The sequence below is a fragment of the Clarias gariepinus genome, chromosome 22 (genome assembly GCF_024256425.1).
Source record: "Clarias gariepinus isolate MV-2021 ecotype Netherlands chromosome 22, CGAR_prim_01v2, whole genome shotgun sequence".
NCBI lineage: Eukaryota > Metazoa > Chordata > Actinopteri > Siluriformes > Clariidae > Clarias > Clarias gariepinus.
This window is the reverse complement of record NC_071121.1, coordinates 986,138-999,718: the sequence shown is the minus strand read 5'-3', so window position 1 is coordinate 999,718 and position 13,581 is coordinate 986,138. Positions and strand designations below refer to the sequence as shown.

At 38.5% G+C, this 13,581-nt stretch overlaps 1 protein-coding gene across 2 annotated transcripts; it reads right to left on the bottom strand.

Annotated features, from left to right (window-relative positions):
* Nucleotides 1–2,093: 2,093 nt before the first annotated feature.
* Nucleotides 2,094–8,579, bottom strand: adtrp1 (androgen dependent TFPI regulating protein 1). 2 transcript variants are annotated; one of them, XM_053482726.1, is made up of 6 exons: nt 8,394–8,579; nt 5,004–5,144; nt 4,810–4,911; nt 3,894–4,009; nt 3,153–3,313; nt 2,094–2,883 (listed from the first exon to the last, which is right to left on the bottom strand). In XM_053482726.1, exons 1-6 carry the CDS (start codon nt 8,577–8,579, stop codon nt 2,840–2,842), a joined length of 750 nt encoding a protein of 249 aa, XP_053338701.1. In that variant the 3' UTR covers nt 2,094–2,839. The 2 variants fall into 2 exon arrangements, with proteins under 2 accessions (XP_053338701.1, XP_053338702.1); XM_053482727.1 differs by having other exon boundaries at nt 2,094–2,868.
* Between the last annotated feature and the right edge of the window lie 5,002 nt (nt 8,580–13,581).

The following is a 13,581-nucleotide window of genomic DNA, read 5'->3' as shown; positions in this document are numbered from 1 at the left end:
GTTAGTTTCCTGTAAACAGCAGCTCTGACAGTGGTTGCTATGGCAACATGTCAGTCACAGGGACGTCTGTGCTGGACGCTCTGCGTACGCATTTTATTTATTTAAAGTTTTTTTCTATAACTTGGACACCTTATTCTAAAAAATATTAAATTTCCTCCAAATACTCTGACGTCACAACTCTCCTTATCAGAATCTGTGGTTTTCTCATTTTCTCGCAATCTTACTAGTTTCTTTCTAAAATGATGTTTAAGCGTTAAAGATTGATTTAGACGACACAAGTACACAATAAATAAGAATATTTATAAAAATGGCGAGTGATACTGTTACTGTCTTGGCCTTGCACATCAACCTATAAAAAGCTGTTTTGTGCATCCTGTACTTGTAGTATGCTAATTAGGTCCAACCTCCTGGCCATGGCTCTGAGATCATGTGACCTGAGACCCCAGAAAAAAAGACGCAAGCTTTTTACGGAATCTGCCAAAATAAAACCTTCACTTGTTTGGGTTTATGACATGGGCGTCGCTAGGCTATTTTTGTATTATACATTGTACTCAGCCCCCCTAAAAATTCTCCATGAACTTGCTCAAATTGCTGGTCCCCCATCGTCCCCTTTAAATTTGATATGAAAGCGGTGACAGACTTCGGCTCCTTCGGCTCCTCCCTGTAATTCAGCGGGTCTTTAATTCACCATCACAGAGGGAGGATTACGGCCAGGTGTGTGTTTTTTGATAAATTTTTATACCTGCATCAGTTCAAGTCCCTTCTTATAAATACAGTTCACTAAATGTCCTGACGGATTAATGAGTTAAATCTTCGCTGTGTTCACGCTCATCACACCAGCTGTTTCCTCTAGTGAACATGAAGCCCCTAATACATCATACTCTATAAACCTGTAGTCTACTTTATACAACAATCAAAACCTAACTGTCTATATAAAACATTACACAGTGCATATGGCATTTACTACCATAGAGTTATACACATAAATGATTAAAAATAGTGACGGACAGCATCCAGTGCACTCGCTTTAACGAGTATAGAAAAAAAAATATTTTTCATAATAAATATTGTATTGTATTAAATAATGTCCCAAATCATAAAATACATTTATTACCTTTAGAGTAGGGTTTTTCCGTCACTTTGATTACATTTTTTTTTTACTTTTTTGAATAAACAGAAACAAAAAAGAATGATATTAAAAAGATGCTTTGTTTAATTACATTAAAACAATGTTTGTCTATATGAATGAATTAGAATAAATGGCCTAGTAGCTATAACATTTTAAGGGGTTGAATAGAGAACCTACTGTCTTATTTATGTATCTAAAACACTAAATTAAACTAGATAACATGATGATCAAAGTTTTAATATTTATATTTAACTGTAAATGGAAGGTTTTTCAAGCCACATGAATAAAAAAAACCTTCTATTCTCACCTGCGGCTCATTTGAACCCGACTCCCATGTGATCTCCAGTTCTCAGAAACTATTTATCACATTGTTTATGTCTGTTAGTTTCCAACAAAATGCAGCAGTATTGTCAAAGAATGAACAGATAAATGTTGGACATTATTGGCACCACACAGTTTATTCCATCGTCCAGCCTCATAGGTGTGGTGTTTATATTGATAATCAATGGAAGTTTAAAGTTATATGCTGTTTCCTGATTGTACCTGTACATAGAAAAAGGTTTATACGGTAAACAGTGTGTGTGATCAAGAAGAGACTCATTTGAGTTCTGATTCTGAACAAGACAATTATGTGATAAACATCCATGTGGGCTGAGCCCCCCTGAACTGAAAATCCTAGAAACGCCCCTGGTTTATGACATCTTATTTGTTTTGACACCTTGTCATGTGACCAATGCATTTTGCATACTCATTAATATTCAGTAGTGTCTGCCAAAGATGGGCGTGTACTCAGAATGTTTATACAACACACTGTATTTGCTATAGTGCCTTTATTTTAGTTTTTCTCTTCACTTTAACACAGATTCTTACACGTGTAATGTACATTTTTAGAAACATGTATGGTCTGTGTCAGCCTATAAACACTTAAAGTAGCACCGCAATAATGAGAGACAACGTCAGAATATGAAATATATCTCTATCTTTTATTAAAATCAGACTTCATTCAGTCACATTAGAATTCAGCATAAAATGATGATGTCATGCTATTCATTTGTGTTTAAAAACATGATCAATGATTCCAGGAGCTGGTTGGGGAAAGGTTTAGGAGAGTTTTAGGAGAGCACAACATACAGAACTTTAGGGTTTAAAAGAACAGACATAAAAACATTGAACAGTAGTGAATTAGTCTGTGATCGACTCTTTAACCTTCACCAGACATTTTACACAAAACATTTTGGATATTGACATTAATATCGCTTTTTATTTATTTATTTAAAAAAAAAAAAGACCTCGTGTAAAAGCAGCTTTAAAATGGACATAAATGTGCAAATGATCCTGATGTTCAACATAAACACTGCCGTGACGATGAGTTGCCTGAGGAGACACTCAGTGAATCACCTACACGTACACATATGGAATAATCTGCGTGAATCACGTGAGTGTGCGACTATGGAATCATCCACACCAACACTTAACGAATCATCTCAATAAACAATCAGTGAATTACCCACTTAATTTTTTTTTATTTTTTTTAATCGAATGTACGGTGACTGACGTGTACAGTTTGTACAACTATTGAATCACCCTTAGCTTTGGACATGTTTATATTATTGACCGTAAATCCCTTCATGTAAAATGTCTCAGTGCTACAGCGGAGCTCTCTCTCAGTGCTGGTGAAGGATCCTGATGCTGCGCTCTTTAGTCTCTTCTTCATTTCTTCTTCTTCTTTTTCTGATTTGCTTTGAGAGAACAGACTGAAAGTGAAAAACTGTTTTAATATCTATGGATCTTTCATATAAGAAAAGATAACATTCATAAAAACAGATTAATTCAGCACTAGCTCTGTTATTTCATTAAATTTTATTATAAATTTACTCATCAAAGAATTTACGTATCCATGACTACGAGCTCAGCTCCGCCTTCTTCTTTCTTGACTTTCACCATAAACACTGATAAGTGTGAAAGCGCTCGTACACAGAAGCGTACACTAATGACGTGAGATGTGATCACAGAGCCGCCTCACCTGTAGAACCCCAAACCACGCGGCTGAGTTTCTCCCCCAGCAGGTAAATAGGAGCCATGCTGAGAGACGACACGCCCAGGAACACCACGAGACCCACGGGACTGAGGTGAGCCATGATGGGGTAAACCCAGATCCCCGACACGTGATGCACCCACAACACCCTACAGCACACACACACACACACACACAGTGTATAAAGATCGCTGTGATAAACACACTAAACACACAGATAAATTACAGAACATTTATAAAATGCTGGACTTGATCCGTTATTATTATTATTATTATTATTATTGTTATAAAATTCAGTAAAGTTCCGTATGTTGAAAGTGCAGTTCTAAATTTTAAATTTACCTTTTTTATTTAAATCACAGAAAGGATTATAATTCTAAAGCCTTTTTTTTATTCTAATTATTATGGTAATTAATCACGGAGTGTTTCGGCCTAATCGAAATCCTGCTCATGTGAAAATATAAACTAAGCAGGAAATCACTTTGAACCCTTTTTGTGGTGGCGATTGTGTGGATTGTGTTTATGCTTTTATGCTCCTGTTTGATTTCTTTACTTCACTCAGTGAAAGCCTTGATTTCGGGTATAAGTTTTGGACCTGTTCCATAATCCAGACTAAACCCCAATCTGTCCACTCAGCACCTCCAGCAGGGTGTGTGTGTGTGTGTGTGTGTGTGTGTGAGTGAAACAGGTTTTATTTTCTCGCTCGTTTGCTCTGATCGAGAGAATTACCACGCCAAGTAGAGCGCCATGAAGAGCGCCAGGGTGAGGATCCCTGTGGAACGACTCGGGTGTTTGTGATGCTGGAGGAACATCTGGACCAGGAGCAGCGGCAGGATCACAGTGTGCTGTGGAGGAGGAGAACACCTTACTGTCAGAAATAATAAATACTTAACATCAGGAGAACTAATAAAGAGAAAAACAATACGCAGTGTGATAAACACTTGCGCTATCGCAGCTACACAGTCTTTCATTCTCTCTTTCTTAATGTTAATAAGATAAATCATCATTTACAAAACTCATCAACGTTACAGCTTCACCTCTGGGTGTAACATAAGCACTGACACTGGAGACTCCTTCCTCTAATGTTACACATACATTTCTCCTCACAGAAAAATTAATAAGCGAGTGGTTACTATAGAAACGATAACACATCACATACAACACACATACTAAGAAATAAACAAATACACAATATTGTGTTGTGGGATAAAACGCAAAGCTGGGATGTGGACACGTCCTGAAACTCAATCTGATGTGACAAAAATGTAATAATGACAAGCCATATGGTATTAACTCATAAATATGTTGATTGATAATGAATCTATTGATTGTCATCTGGAAAAATTAACCAATTAAAATACATTAACTGATCACGGGTCAGATATCTATTACCATGTGCACACTTACAGTTCTGGTGAGGCACAGCATTGATGATTGTATTTTTTAGCCGTCTCTTTTCGAATACGAACAGTGAGATGACAGCCTTATTGTTTTTTTTGTTTTTTTTAGCTTTTATTAATTTCCCCAATAAGTAATTTGTTGTGATGTTGCCACTAGAACTGTTTAAATAATTAACTAAACAGTATCAATAATTGATTATTGTTCCCTAACCAGCTTGAACCCCGACCCCGAGGACGACTCGTACCATAGCGTGATTAAGCCATGTAGGGATGATGTCATCTAAAACCTTGGGGAAGACTAGCTCCCGGTCGTAGGAGTAGATGGACCAGAAGGAAGTGAAGACAAACTGAAAAAAAAAAAAAGAAGTTCATAACAAACCTCATTACTTAAAGAAAATAAAAGACGTTTAATATCAGATCTGGAATCTGGGACACTCACAGTTCCGATGGGAAAAGCTAGAACGGTGAAGAGGAAGTCCTGCGCCGAGACGAGGAACGCCGAGATGCTGCTTTTCCCCGGGAACGCCGCGCGGATTAAATCGTTTAAAACACAGAGTCCGAAAAACACCGTCTGCATCACCTGTGACACAAACAGGGTTCGAGTCAAACAGGGATATTTAACAACAACGAAACAGCACAAGCAAAAGTTTGTACCTCCATGTTCTTTTGATTTAATCTTTCATCTGTCCTCTAGGGGATTTCTGCTTTATGTCCTGCATCTTATCTGCCTCGTTCTGTGAACTTTATCTGTCTTTATTTGTCCTGAAGAAACCACATTTCGTTTCACTTAATACAGAGAAAGGACAATAAAGGCTCATGATGTTTTTTTTTGTTTGTTTGTTTTTTCCAATTTTCTCCCCTAATTTAGTCGTGGCCAATTCCTCCCCGTCACTAGGGGGCTCCCACATTAAGCTACTACCACCACTCAGCCGGGAGGGCGAAGACTATCCCGTGTTTCCTCCAAACCACGTGACGTCAGCCGACCGCATCTTTTCGAACTGCTCGCTCACGCACCGTTAGGGGCGGAGTAACACACTCGGAGGAAAGCGCTAGCCGAGCTCACAGACGCCCCTGATTAGCTGTAGAGCCGTGATTAATGTGGGAGCGCAAGTACCTCTCATCCCTCCCTCCTGAGAGAGCTCGGCCAATCAGCTCTCTCTGTGCCTCCGGCTGTAACAGGAAAACAGCATCACCCGGGGTTCGAACTAGCGATCTCCTGTTGATAGGGCGAGCGCTTTACCACTGCGCCACTCGGAGGCCGGCTCATGATGTTTAACTGTATTTTATAAACATGAATCACAGATTCAAACACTAGGCCCACTAATCAGGAAAATTCTGGTTATTTATTAGAAGACAGAGCTTTTTACTCATAAACGCAATCACGTTCTGTTTTTGGTAGGTTAGTAATCCTAGGGGTCAGTGAGGTTTAGAAACACAGCTCTCACACACGTGGACGCAGAAGCGACTGGCCTTTAACACAGCTGGAAAAGCAAACAGAAAAGGAACAGGGACAAACAGGAACAAGAGCAAATAGGAGAAGAAAAATAACTGGAACAAAAATGAGGGAAAATTAAAAAGAACGATGGAAAGATCGTAAAATCCAAAACTGGAGACCTGAAGATATCTTTGGAAACACGGATCTCTCTCTGAGGCCGATCTCGAAATATCGGAATGCATGCGTTTTTTTTTTTTCCTGTTTACACAGACATAGAACATATCCGATATGTGTCGCATATGAGCAAAAAATCGGAATTGGGTCACGGTAAATTGTGGAAACATATCGGATATGTTCTATGTCCGTGTAAAGAAAAAAAAAAACGGAAGCATTCCGATATTTCGAGATCGGTTTCGGGCCTCCTTCATATGTGGAAATAAATCAGATATAGATATGTGCTAATGTGATTGTCGTGTAAACAGACAGATCGGATTTCTTAAGGCATTGCGTTCTGTGCGTCATTTCTGTACGCAAGAACCTCCCTTTAAGTATGCGTGATGTTTCAGGTGGTATGGCAAGTGTAAACACGTGTATCGGATATGAGTCATAGTTGAAAGAACGTGTAAACAGACGGTCAAAAAAATCAGATATAGGCAACAAATCAGAACTGGGCATCGAGACCTGCAGTGTAAACGTAGCCAAAGTGTGGAGTTTTAATTTATTTAATAAATGACGTCACAGTAGTGGAATGTGTTTTCACATGAGTAGAACTGTAGATAAGTAAGTCAAAATGACCGGTAGCATGGATTAGGGCTGGGCGATAAAACGATAACGATATGTATCGCGATAGACACGTGATCGATATCAATAAAAAAATGTGTTCGATAAAACGTTCGATAATTTGGATTCTTTGTCGGAAGAAAACAGAGGTCGCGAAGCTAGTTTGGTTGCTGTCATGCGCACTCGCTCGACCCTGAAGTGATACGGTGGTCGCAATTCAGGAAGTATAAAAGGAGACAAGATGGCGCTTCACATCGCTCAGTAATTGAGTCTGCCCATGCTGTTTCCGACGCTTCGCCGGATCTTATGTGATTTTGGGTCCAATTCCTGATTGAGTGCGTGTTGCTAGAACGCGGTGTTAGCTTATCCGCTTTATTTTGTCGTTTCTCGCGGCAGCGCAACAGCCCGTTAATTCATGCCCATGCAGTGATGGGAAAGACAAACGAGTCGATTTATGTCTATTCTTTTATTTTCTGCGTTGTCAGGCGATATTACAAACTTCTGGGTGGATTCCGTACTTAAATCAAACCAAAAACTACTAAAAGAAAACAGGTTCAGGCTCTATATTCCAGCTCATCTCACATTTCCGCGACAGCGGGTATAATTGTGTAAACTCTTGCTCTCGGCGTGAGAGAGTTCTTACAATGACTCGCGTGGTTATCCTGCCTGTTCGCGCTATTTCCGCGTTTGGATTTACCGTCCACGCTACAAGGGCTAACTGCTAGTCTTCTGCTCCGCTTCCGGTTGCCCGTGACAGTTGCATTAACAAAGGCACTCGCTCTCTGGTAACCTAGCAACTTAGGGAGTGATACAGTAACGTCAATCATGTAACAGTATCACGTTTGGTTGCGCCATGTCGTTGTCTCGTGCTGGTCTGCTGGATTCCTCTTCAAAAGCAGAAAATGCACTTATTTTATTACACTTTATTACACATTTCTTACATTTTCTTTCATTTTGCACCGTAAATGTTAAGAGATAATTGTTAAGTGTTCGATGTGACTTTAGACTTATGTTTACATTTTAATAATTTGAGTTTTCCACGGTTATTGACATTACTGTTTTAATAACTGAGGGGACTAAGATCAGAGGAAGGTTAAGTTTAAAATAAAAATGTTTAAATGTAATTTATTTTTCTTCTGGTCCTTATTTTAAATGGGTCATAAAAATATCAATAATTATCGATATCGCCCGATATGAAACACTGATATTGTGATACAGTTTATAGCCCTAGCACCTGGTGAATAAAGTCAACTTGAACCTAGAAATAATTAGATTAGAAGTTTAAAAAATATATCTTCTGTTGGTGCAAATGTCAGAAATAATATAAGAAATTAATTATAGTTGTTTAAAACGGCAAAAAATATTATTGTACACAATCATTACTGTGTTCAATCGTTTATTAGATTATAAAACAGCTTTTTCTGTAATAACTGAGTAATATCTTAACTAACAGTTATGTCTAATGTCTTCTCTTGTCCATGTGAAAGGACTGAAGTTAAAGGTCTGCAGGCTTTTACACGCTTGAAAATAAAACAGGAAGTTTTGAACACTAATTAGTGTATTACATGGCTCACGACCCCTCTACGACTCCTCTACGACTCCTCTACGACTCACCAGGTTGATGAAGGTTAAATACTTCCACCTGCCTCCGTAAGCGCGCGCCCCCGGGTGTAACCCCGACCTTGCTATGGCGCAGTTCGCATCCAGAGTGAACACGTACCAGGCGAAGATGACCGCGTGCGCAAACAGACAGTATTTCGAGCTCACAGCGGCCCTGAGAGCAGCGGAGCCGCCCGCCATCTTTCATTCTGAACAAATACTTCCGCATCACGTCATGTTCCTCGCGGTAAACCACGCCCTCTCATGGAATACCGCGCTGTGATTGGTCGAGCCTCAAAAACAAACGTCGTGACACGGAAGTAGCGGTATGTCAGCTTTATAAAATAACCAAATAAACTTTACAAACCATAAATAATATGTGGGAAGCGAGCGAAATACTACTACTAATACTACTAATAATAATAATAATAACCCGTTCACCGTTTTAACTGGGAAATTCGGAACCTTTTCTTCGGCCCACTTCTCTCCCCGGACTGATTTTCCTGTAACACACGTGTGCAGGGGAAAGATGTCCGCCTCCATGAATCAGGGAGTTCCTTTTTTTGTTTTGTTTTTTATCATGATACAAACAATTTGACATTGAAATACTAGAATTTTTGAGAATTCAAACAAGCAAATCACAGAATAAGTGTACAAAATAATTACAATAACATTAACATGATACTTTATGAATACAAATAAATCAATCTAGTTGAAGTTTAGTTTATTTGTTATATTCCTGTCAACACCGAGCCAACAGTACAATGTACAATCAAATAAGGAAATAAAAAATAAATAGTAGTAATGATAAGTTGGGGGGGAGGGGAGGGGGTGCTTGCTAGAGGGTCCATTACATTTTTAGTGATGATGCTGAAATTCCTGACATACATTAAGGAGCTTTATCTCATTTTCTCCATGTGTTTTTGTGAAGGGAGAACATTATTTTCTTGGTCTCCTGTAAAAATACTCACTGCGTTAAGCTGCTTTGCGACAATGACAATTGTTAAAAGTGCTACACAAATAAAATGTAATTAATTTCATTGAAAATAAAGAGAGGTCTGGTTTTTAGGGTTTTAGATTTGAAAGTTTCCCTTAGTAAACTAGCATGCAGGACCATTCTGTATAGTCTTAGCACTGCTCTACAATAGTAGCTCACGTGTAATTGTAATTTATAAGTTGAGATAAAGTTTGAATTATTTGTATGTAAAATACTTATAATATAAAATACACATTTATTTATTTAAATAGAATTATAAAAATATATATTATATTTTATTTGATATTTTATATATATAATTTTCTTTTAAATAAAATTAATATAAATAAAACATGTCTATTCCAGGTATCTGATGTTGAGGTATTCATAAGGATTCTGTTCTTTACCTGCTGTTTTTACACCTGGTCAGATGGAAACCTAGCAAAGCTCACATCTGTTATCTTTAATCTTCAGCCAAAGTGTTTATAACAGCTTAACTAAGCATACTTTACATTTAAAAAGCCTAAAAAATAGATGCCTTTTAAATGCGGATGTGGTTAAATAAAAAAGCAAAAAAAAAAAAAAAAGAAGCTAAAACCAGGACTCCAATCTCAAATAAACATTATTTACTTACTCTAATCTGATTATTGTCACCTGCTTTGTATTATTTACAAAAATGTTATTGTGCTTTTTTTTTTTTTTTTGCATGAGTTGTTGAAGATAATGAAGATGTACTGATGCTACCGGTCACCAGTGGTGTCAAAAGTATTCACATTCATTACTTGCGTAGGAGTATAGATACTAGGGTTTAAAAAGACTTCTTTAGAAGTTGAAGTATCAACTCAAGCTTTTTTACAAGTAAAGGTATAAAAGTAAAAGTAACGTGAGGGGGAAAAGCATTAAGGATAAAAGATTAGGCTGTGCCACGGGCCTATATACTGCACTAACACCTCATAAACAAAAAGAAAAATGTGTTGTTGTGTTGTTGTTGTATTTTTTAACGGCCATAGTGATTTGGGATTCTGTATATGGCAATTGCAAAAGAATGCATTTTAGTACAATGCAAATACATTAAAGAACCATATATGTGTACTACTGAGCATTAACATGTTTCATGGAGAAGAAGATATGATAACTAGTTGCCTATAAGTATTTTAATGGTGCAAAAAGTCAAACTTCAGAGGCGTATCATCGGTAATCTTTATTGGAATGTTAATGTACATCCAAGCTTATCTGCAGGAATCTGTGAGGGCAACATACAGGAAAATTAGTGCACCCAGGGCAGGCTAAGTAACAATTACCCTTGTATGGTTGTCTACAATAAACATTAGTGCTGTCAGAGTGAAGGATTAATACAAGTGATTTAATCTAAAAATGTATATATATATATATATATATATATATATATATATCATTCCTGTTAGCTTCCTGGTGCTGTTACCTTCCTCGCTGGTGCTTGGTTGTGACATTTCGCTCGAATCTTGAGTCTCTATCACGGACATCTTCGTCTACTTATCACAACCTTATCAACCGAAAATGCTATTTTATTGCTATTTACGTCATTGCAGGTGCGATGGATCGCATACCAACCAATAGGGTGTCGGAATGGTATGTTTATACTTCTCATCCAACCACAATCAAATTTGCTCCATCCGGATGGCGCGATTTATCCAGATGTTTTTTGGTTTGTTTGTTTTTTGAATGACAAGCTGAAACAAAATAGGAGTAACGAGGCTATTTTTAAAATGTAAGGAGTAGAAGTAAAAAGTAAGGCTGTTTACAATCCAGTTCTGTGTCCTCAATCCCTTAAACTCAGGCTCCCTCTATAAAGCAACAGTCCCTCTATAGTGTACTGAGGAAGTTTATTTCTATTGGCTTGAACTATGCAAGTGACCATGGGAAAGAGACGATAACAGCCATCGCGCCGTCCCAGGCATTCTGGGAAAGCAGCTGATGAAGAGCAGCAAAGGTGGAACTCCAACTGTACCTGCTGTAGCTGTGAGGATCTGTGAAAGAGAACTTACAGTCCTGCATGAGAATGTTATTCCAGTAGGCATTTTGTCAGAAAAAGACCACGACATCTCAGACCTGAGAAAAGACGTAGTTTGCAGACTTTGAGGTCTTCAGAGCTTTCTTGATCCCTAAGGTTAACAGGCTGCTATAGCAATCAACATTCGTGCCCATCTGGACTTCTGAGATGTCCAGGGCAGACCCCAGACTGTTGAGGAAGTCATGTATGTTGTCTTCGTCTGGGTCGTTCCATAGGCTGCTGTGCATGAGCTTGTGGTCGCAGAACGCGGTGTGTGTTGTGATCGTGCTCTTGGCCTCGTAAACTATGAGGTAACCGATGTTTTGTGGGGACAGCCCATAGCTCAGGAGCACGGCTTCAAGCTCACGTGTGAAACTGCTGTCTACGTCTTTGTTGCGTAGCTGCTGGAACGCAACTCATTCCTACTTTATTCTGGAAAAGTCTTGGGTACTTGGGACTGATCGCAGCCACAAACTTTTGGAACCCGGATCCTTCCAAAATGCTAAAAGGAAGCTTGTCTTCCGAGATCATGAGCAATGCTACATCCATGATGACGTTCTGTTGAGACTGTTGACCTGCCGCTCAGGCTGGTGAGAGCGATGTCATCTTTAGCAGCGACAGAGGAACCTTTTAACTTTAAACACCTGTCTGTCTTCTGTCTTCTTTTTTTGCGAACCATGTGTATCTGAAAGGAAAAGTTTTTCATTAAGGTTAAATTAGAAAAAAAATAACATTAAATTATAAATTTCTCTTGGGGTTCGGTGGTAGTGGTGATGGTTGGGGGTTGGTAATTGGTGATTCACTTTGTTCTTTCAGGATTTATTTTTCTTAATTAAAGCTTCTGTGAAGATGACATCTGAACTAAGATCACATCTTCAAATCCTGCCTCCAGGAAATGTAGCTTACAGCACAGTTATACACACTGCCTGCACAGAAAGAAGTCGCAGACTCTGAGATTTCATTAGTTACATCGTTGGTTGTTTCCTTTGTTTGAAGCAGCCCAATAATGACCCTTCTACAGTAATTAATTAATTAATTAATCAAAATAAACTTTTTGTCCTGGCAGTGTAGGAAAAAAAATCACATGTTCAATGGTCTGACTGCTCTACTATACATATGCCGAGAGTAGGAGGGGGTGGGAAGGGGCTGTAAAGGTGAGAGAGTGTATGTGTGTGTGTGTGTGTGTGTGTGTGTGCGCGCGCGTAATTTGACACCGTGCTCCTTCACTTACACCAACATACACACAGACACACTCTCACCTTTACAGAACCCCTCCCACCCCCTCGTCCTTCCCACACACATACAGATACACACACTCTGCCTTACACAGAAACTCCGCTCTGTCGCGATTCTTTCCAAAGGTAAAGTGCAGGTTCATTTGTTTGTTTGTTTTGTTACTTTACAGTGGTGTTTCCGTTAGTATTCACTCACGCGAGTGTGACTAGCAATGTCTCTCTGTTGATGTGTGTGTGTGCATGCACATTACACACACACAGCGCCTGCGTGCACAAACGGAAACACTTATCTGTCGGGATTTATTTTTACTTTTTTTGAAGGTAACATGCAGGTTAATTTGTTTTGTTTTGACTTTATATTTTGTGTTAATTATTTTTATGTATTTTTTTTGGGCTGTGGAACGAATTTTAATTTCAATTACAGTGGAACCTCGGATTACGAGCTTAATTCGTTCCAGAAGTGGGCTCATATTCCAAAACACTCTTAAACCAAATTTTATTTTCCCATAGGAAATAATGGAAATTTAAATTATTAGTTCTACAGCCCAAAAAAAAAATACATAAATATAATTAATACAAAATATAAAGTAAAAATAAAACAAATTAACCTGTACTTTACCTTAAAAAAATGTAAAATTAAACCCCGACAGGTAAGGGTTTTCGTTTGTGCATGCAGAGTGTATGTGTGTAAAATGTGCGCGCGCACACACACACACACACACACATATTAAGGGATAGACCGTTTTTAAAACCATTTAAAAATTAGCAAGGAACATTCCTAGTCACACTCACGTGAGCGCATACTAACAGGATCACTGCTGTAAGTAAAACAACAACAACAAAAAACAAATTAAACAGCTCCTCACCTTTGAAAACAATCGCGACAGAGAGAAGTTTGTGTGTTTATTTGGCAACCTGAGAGGAGGGGAGATGAAGGGGGGGCTCGCTCGCGTTTACGGCCCC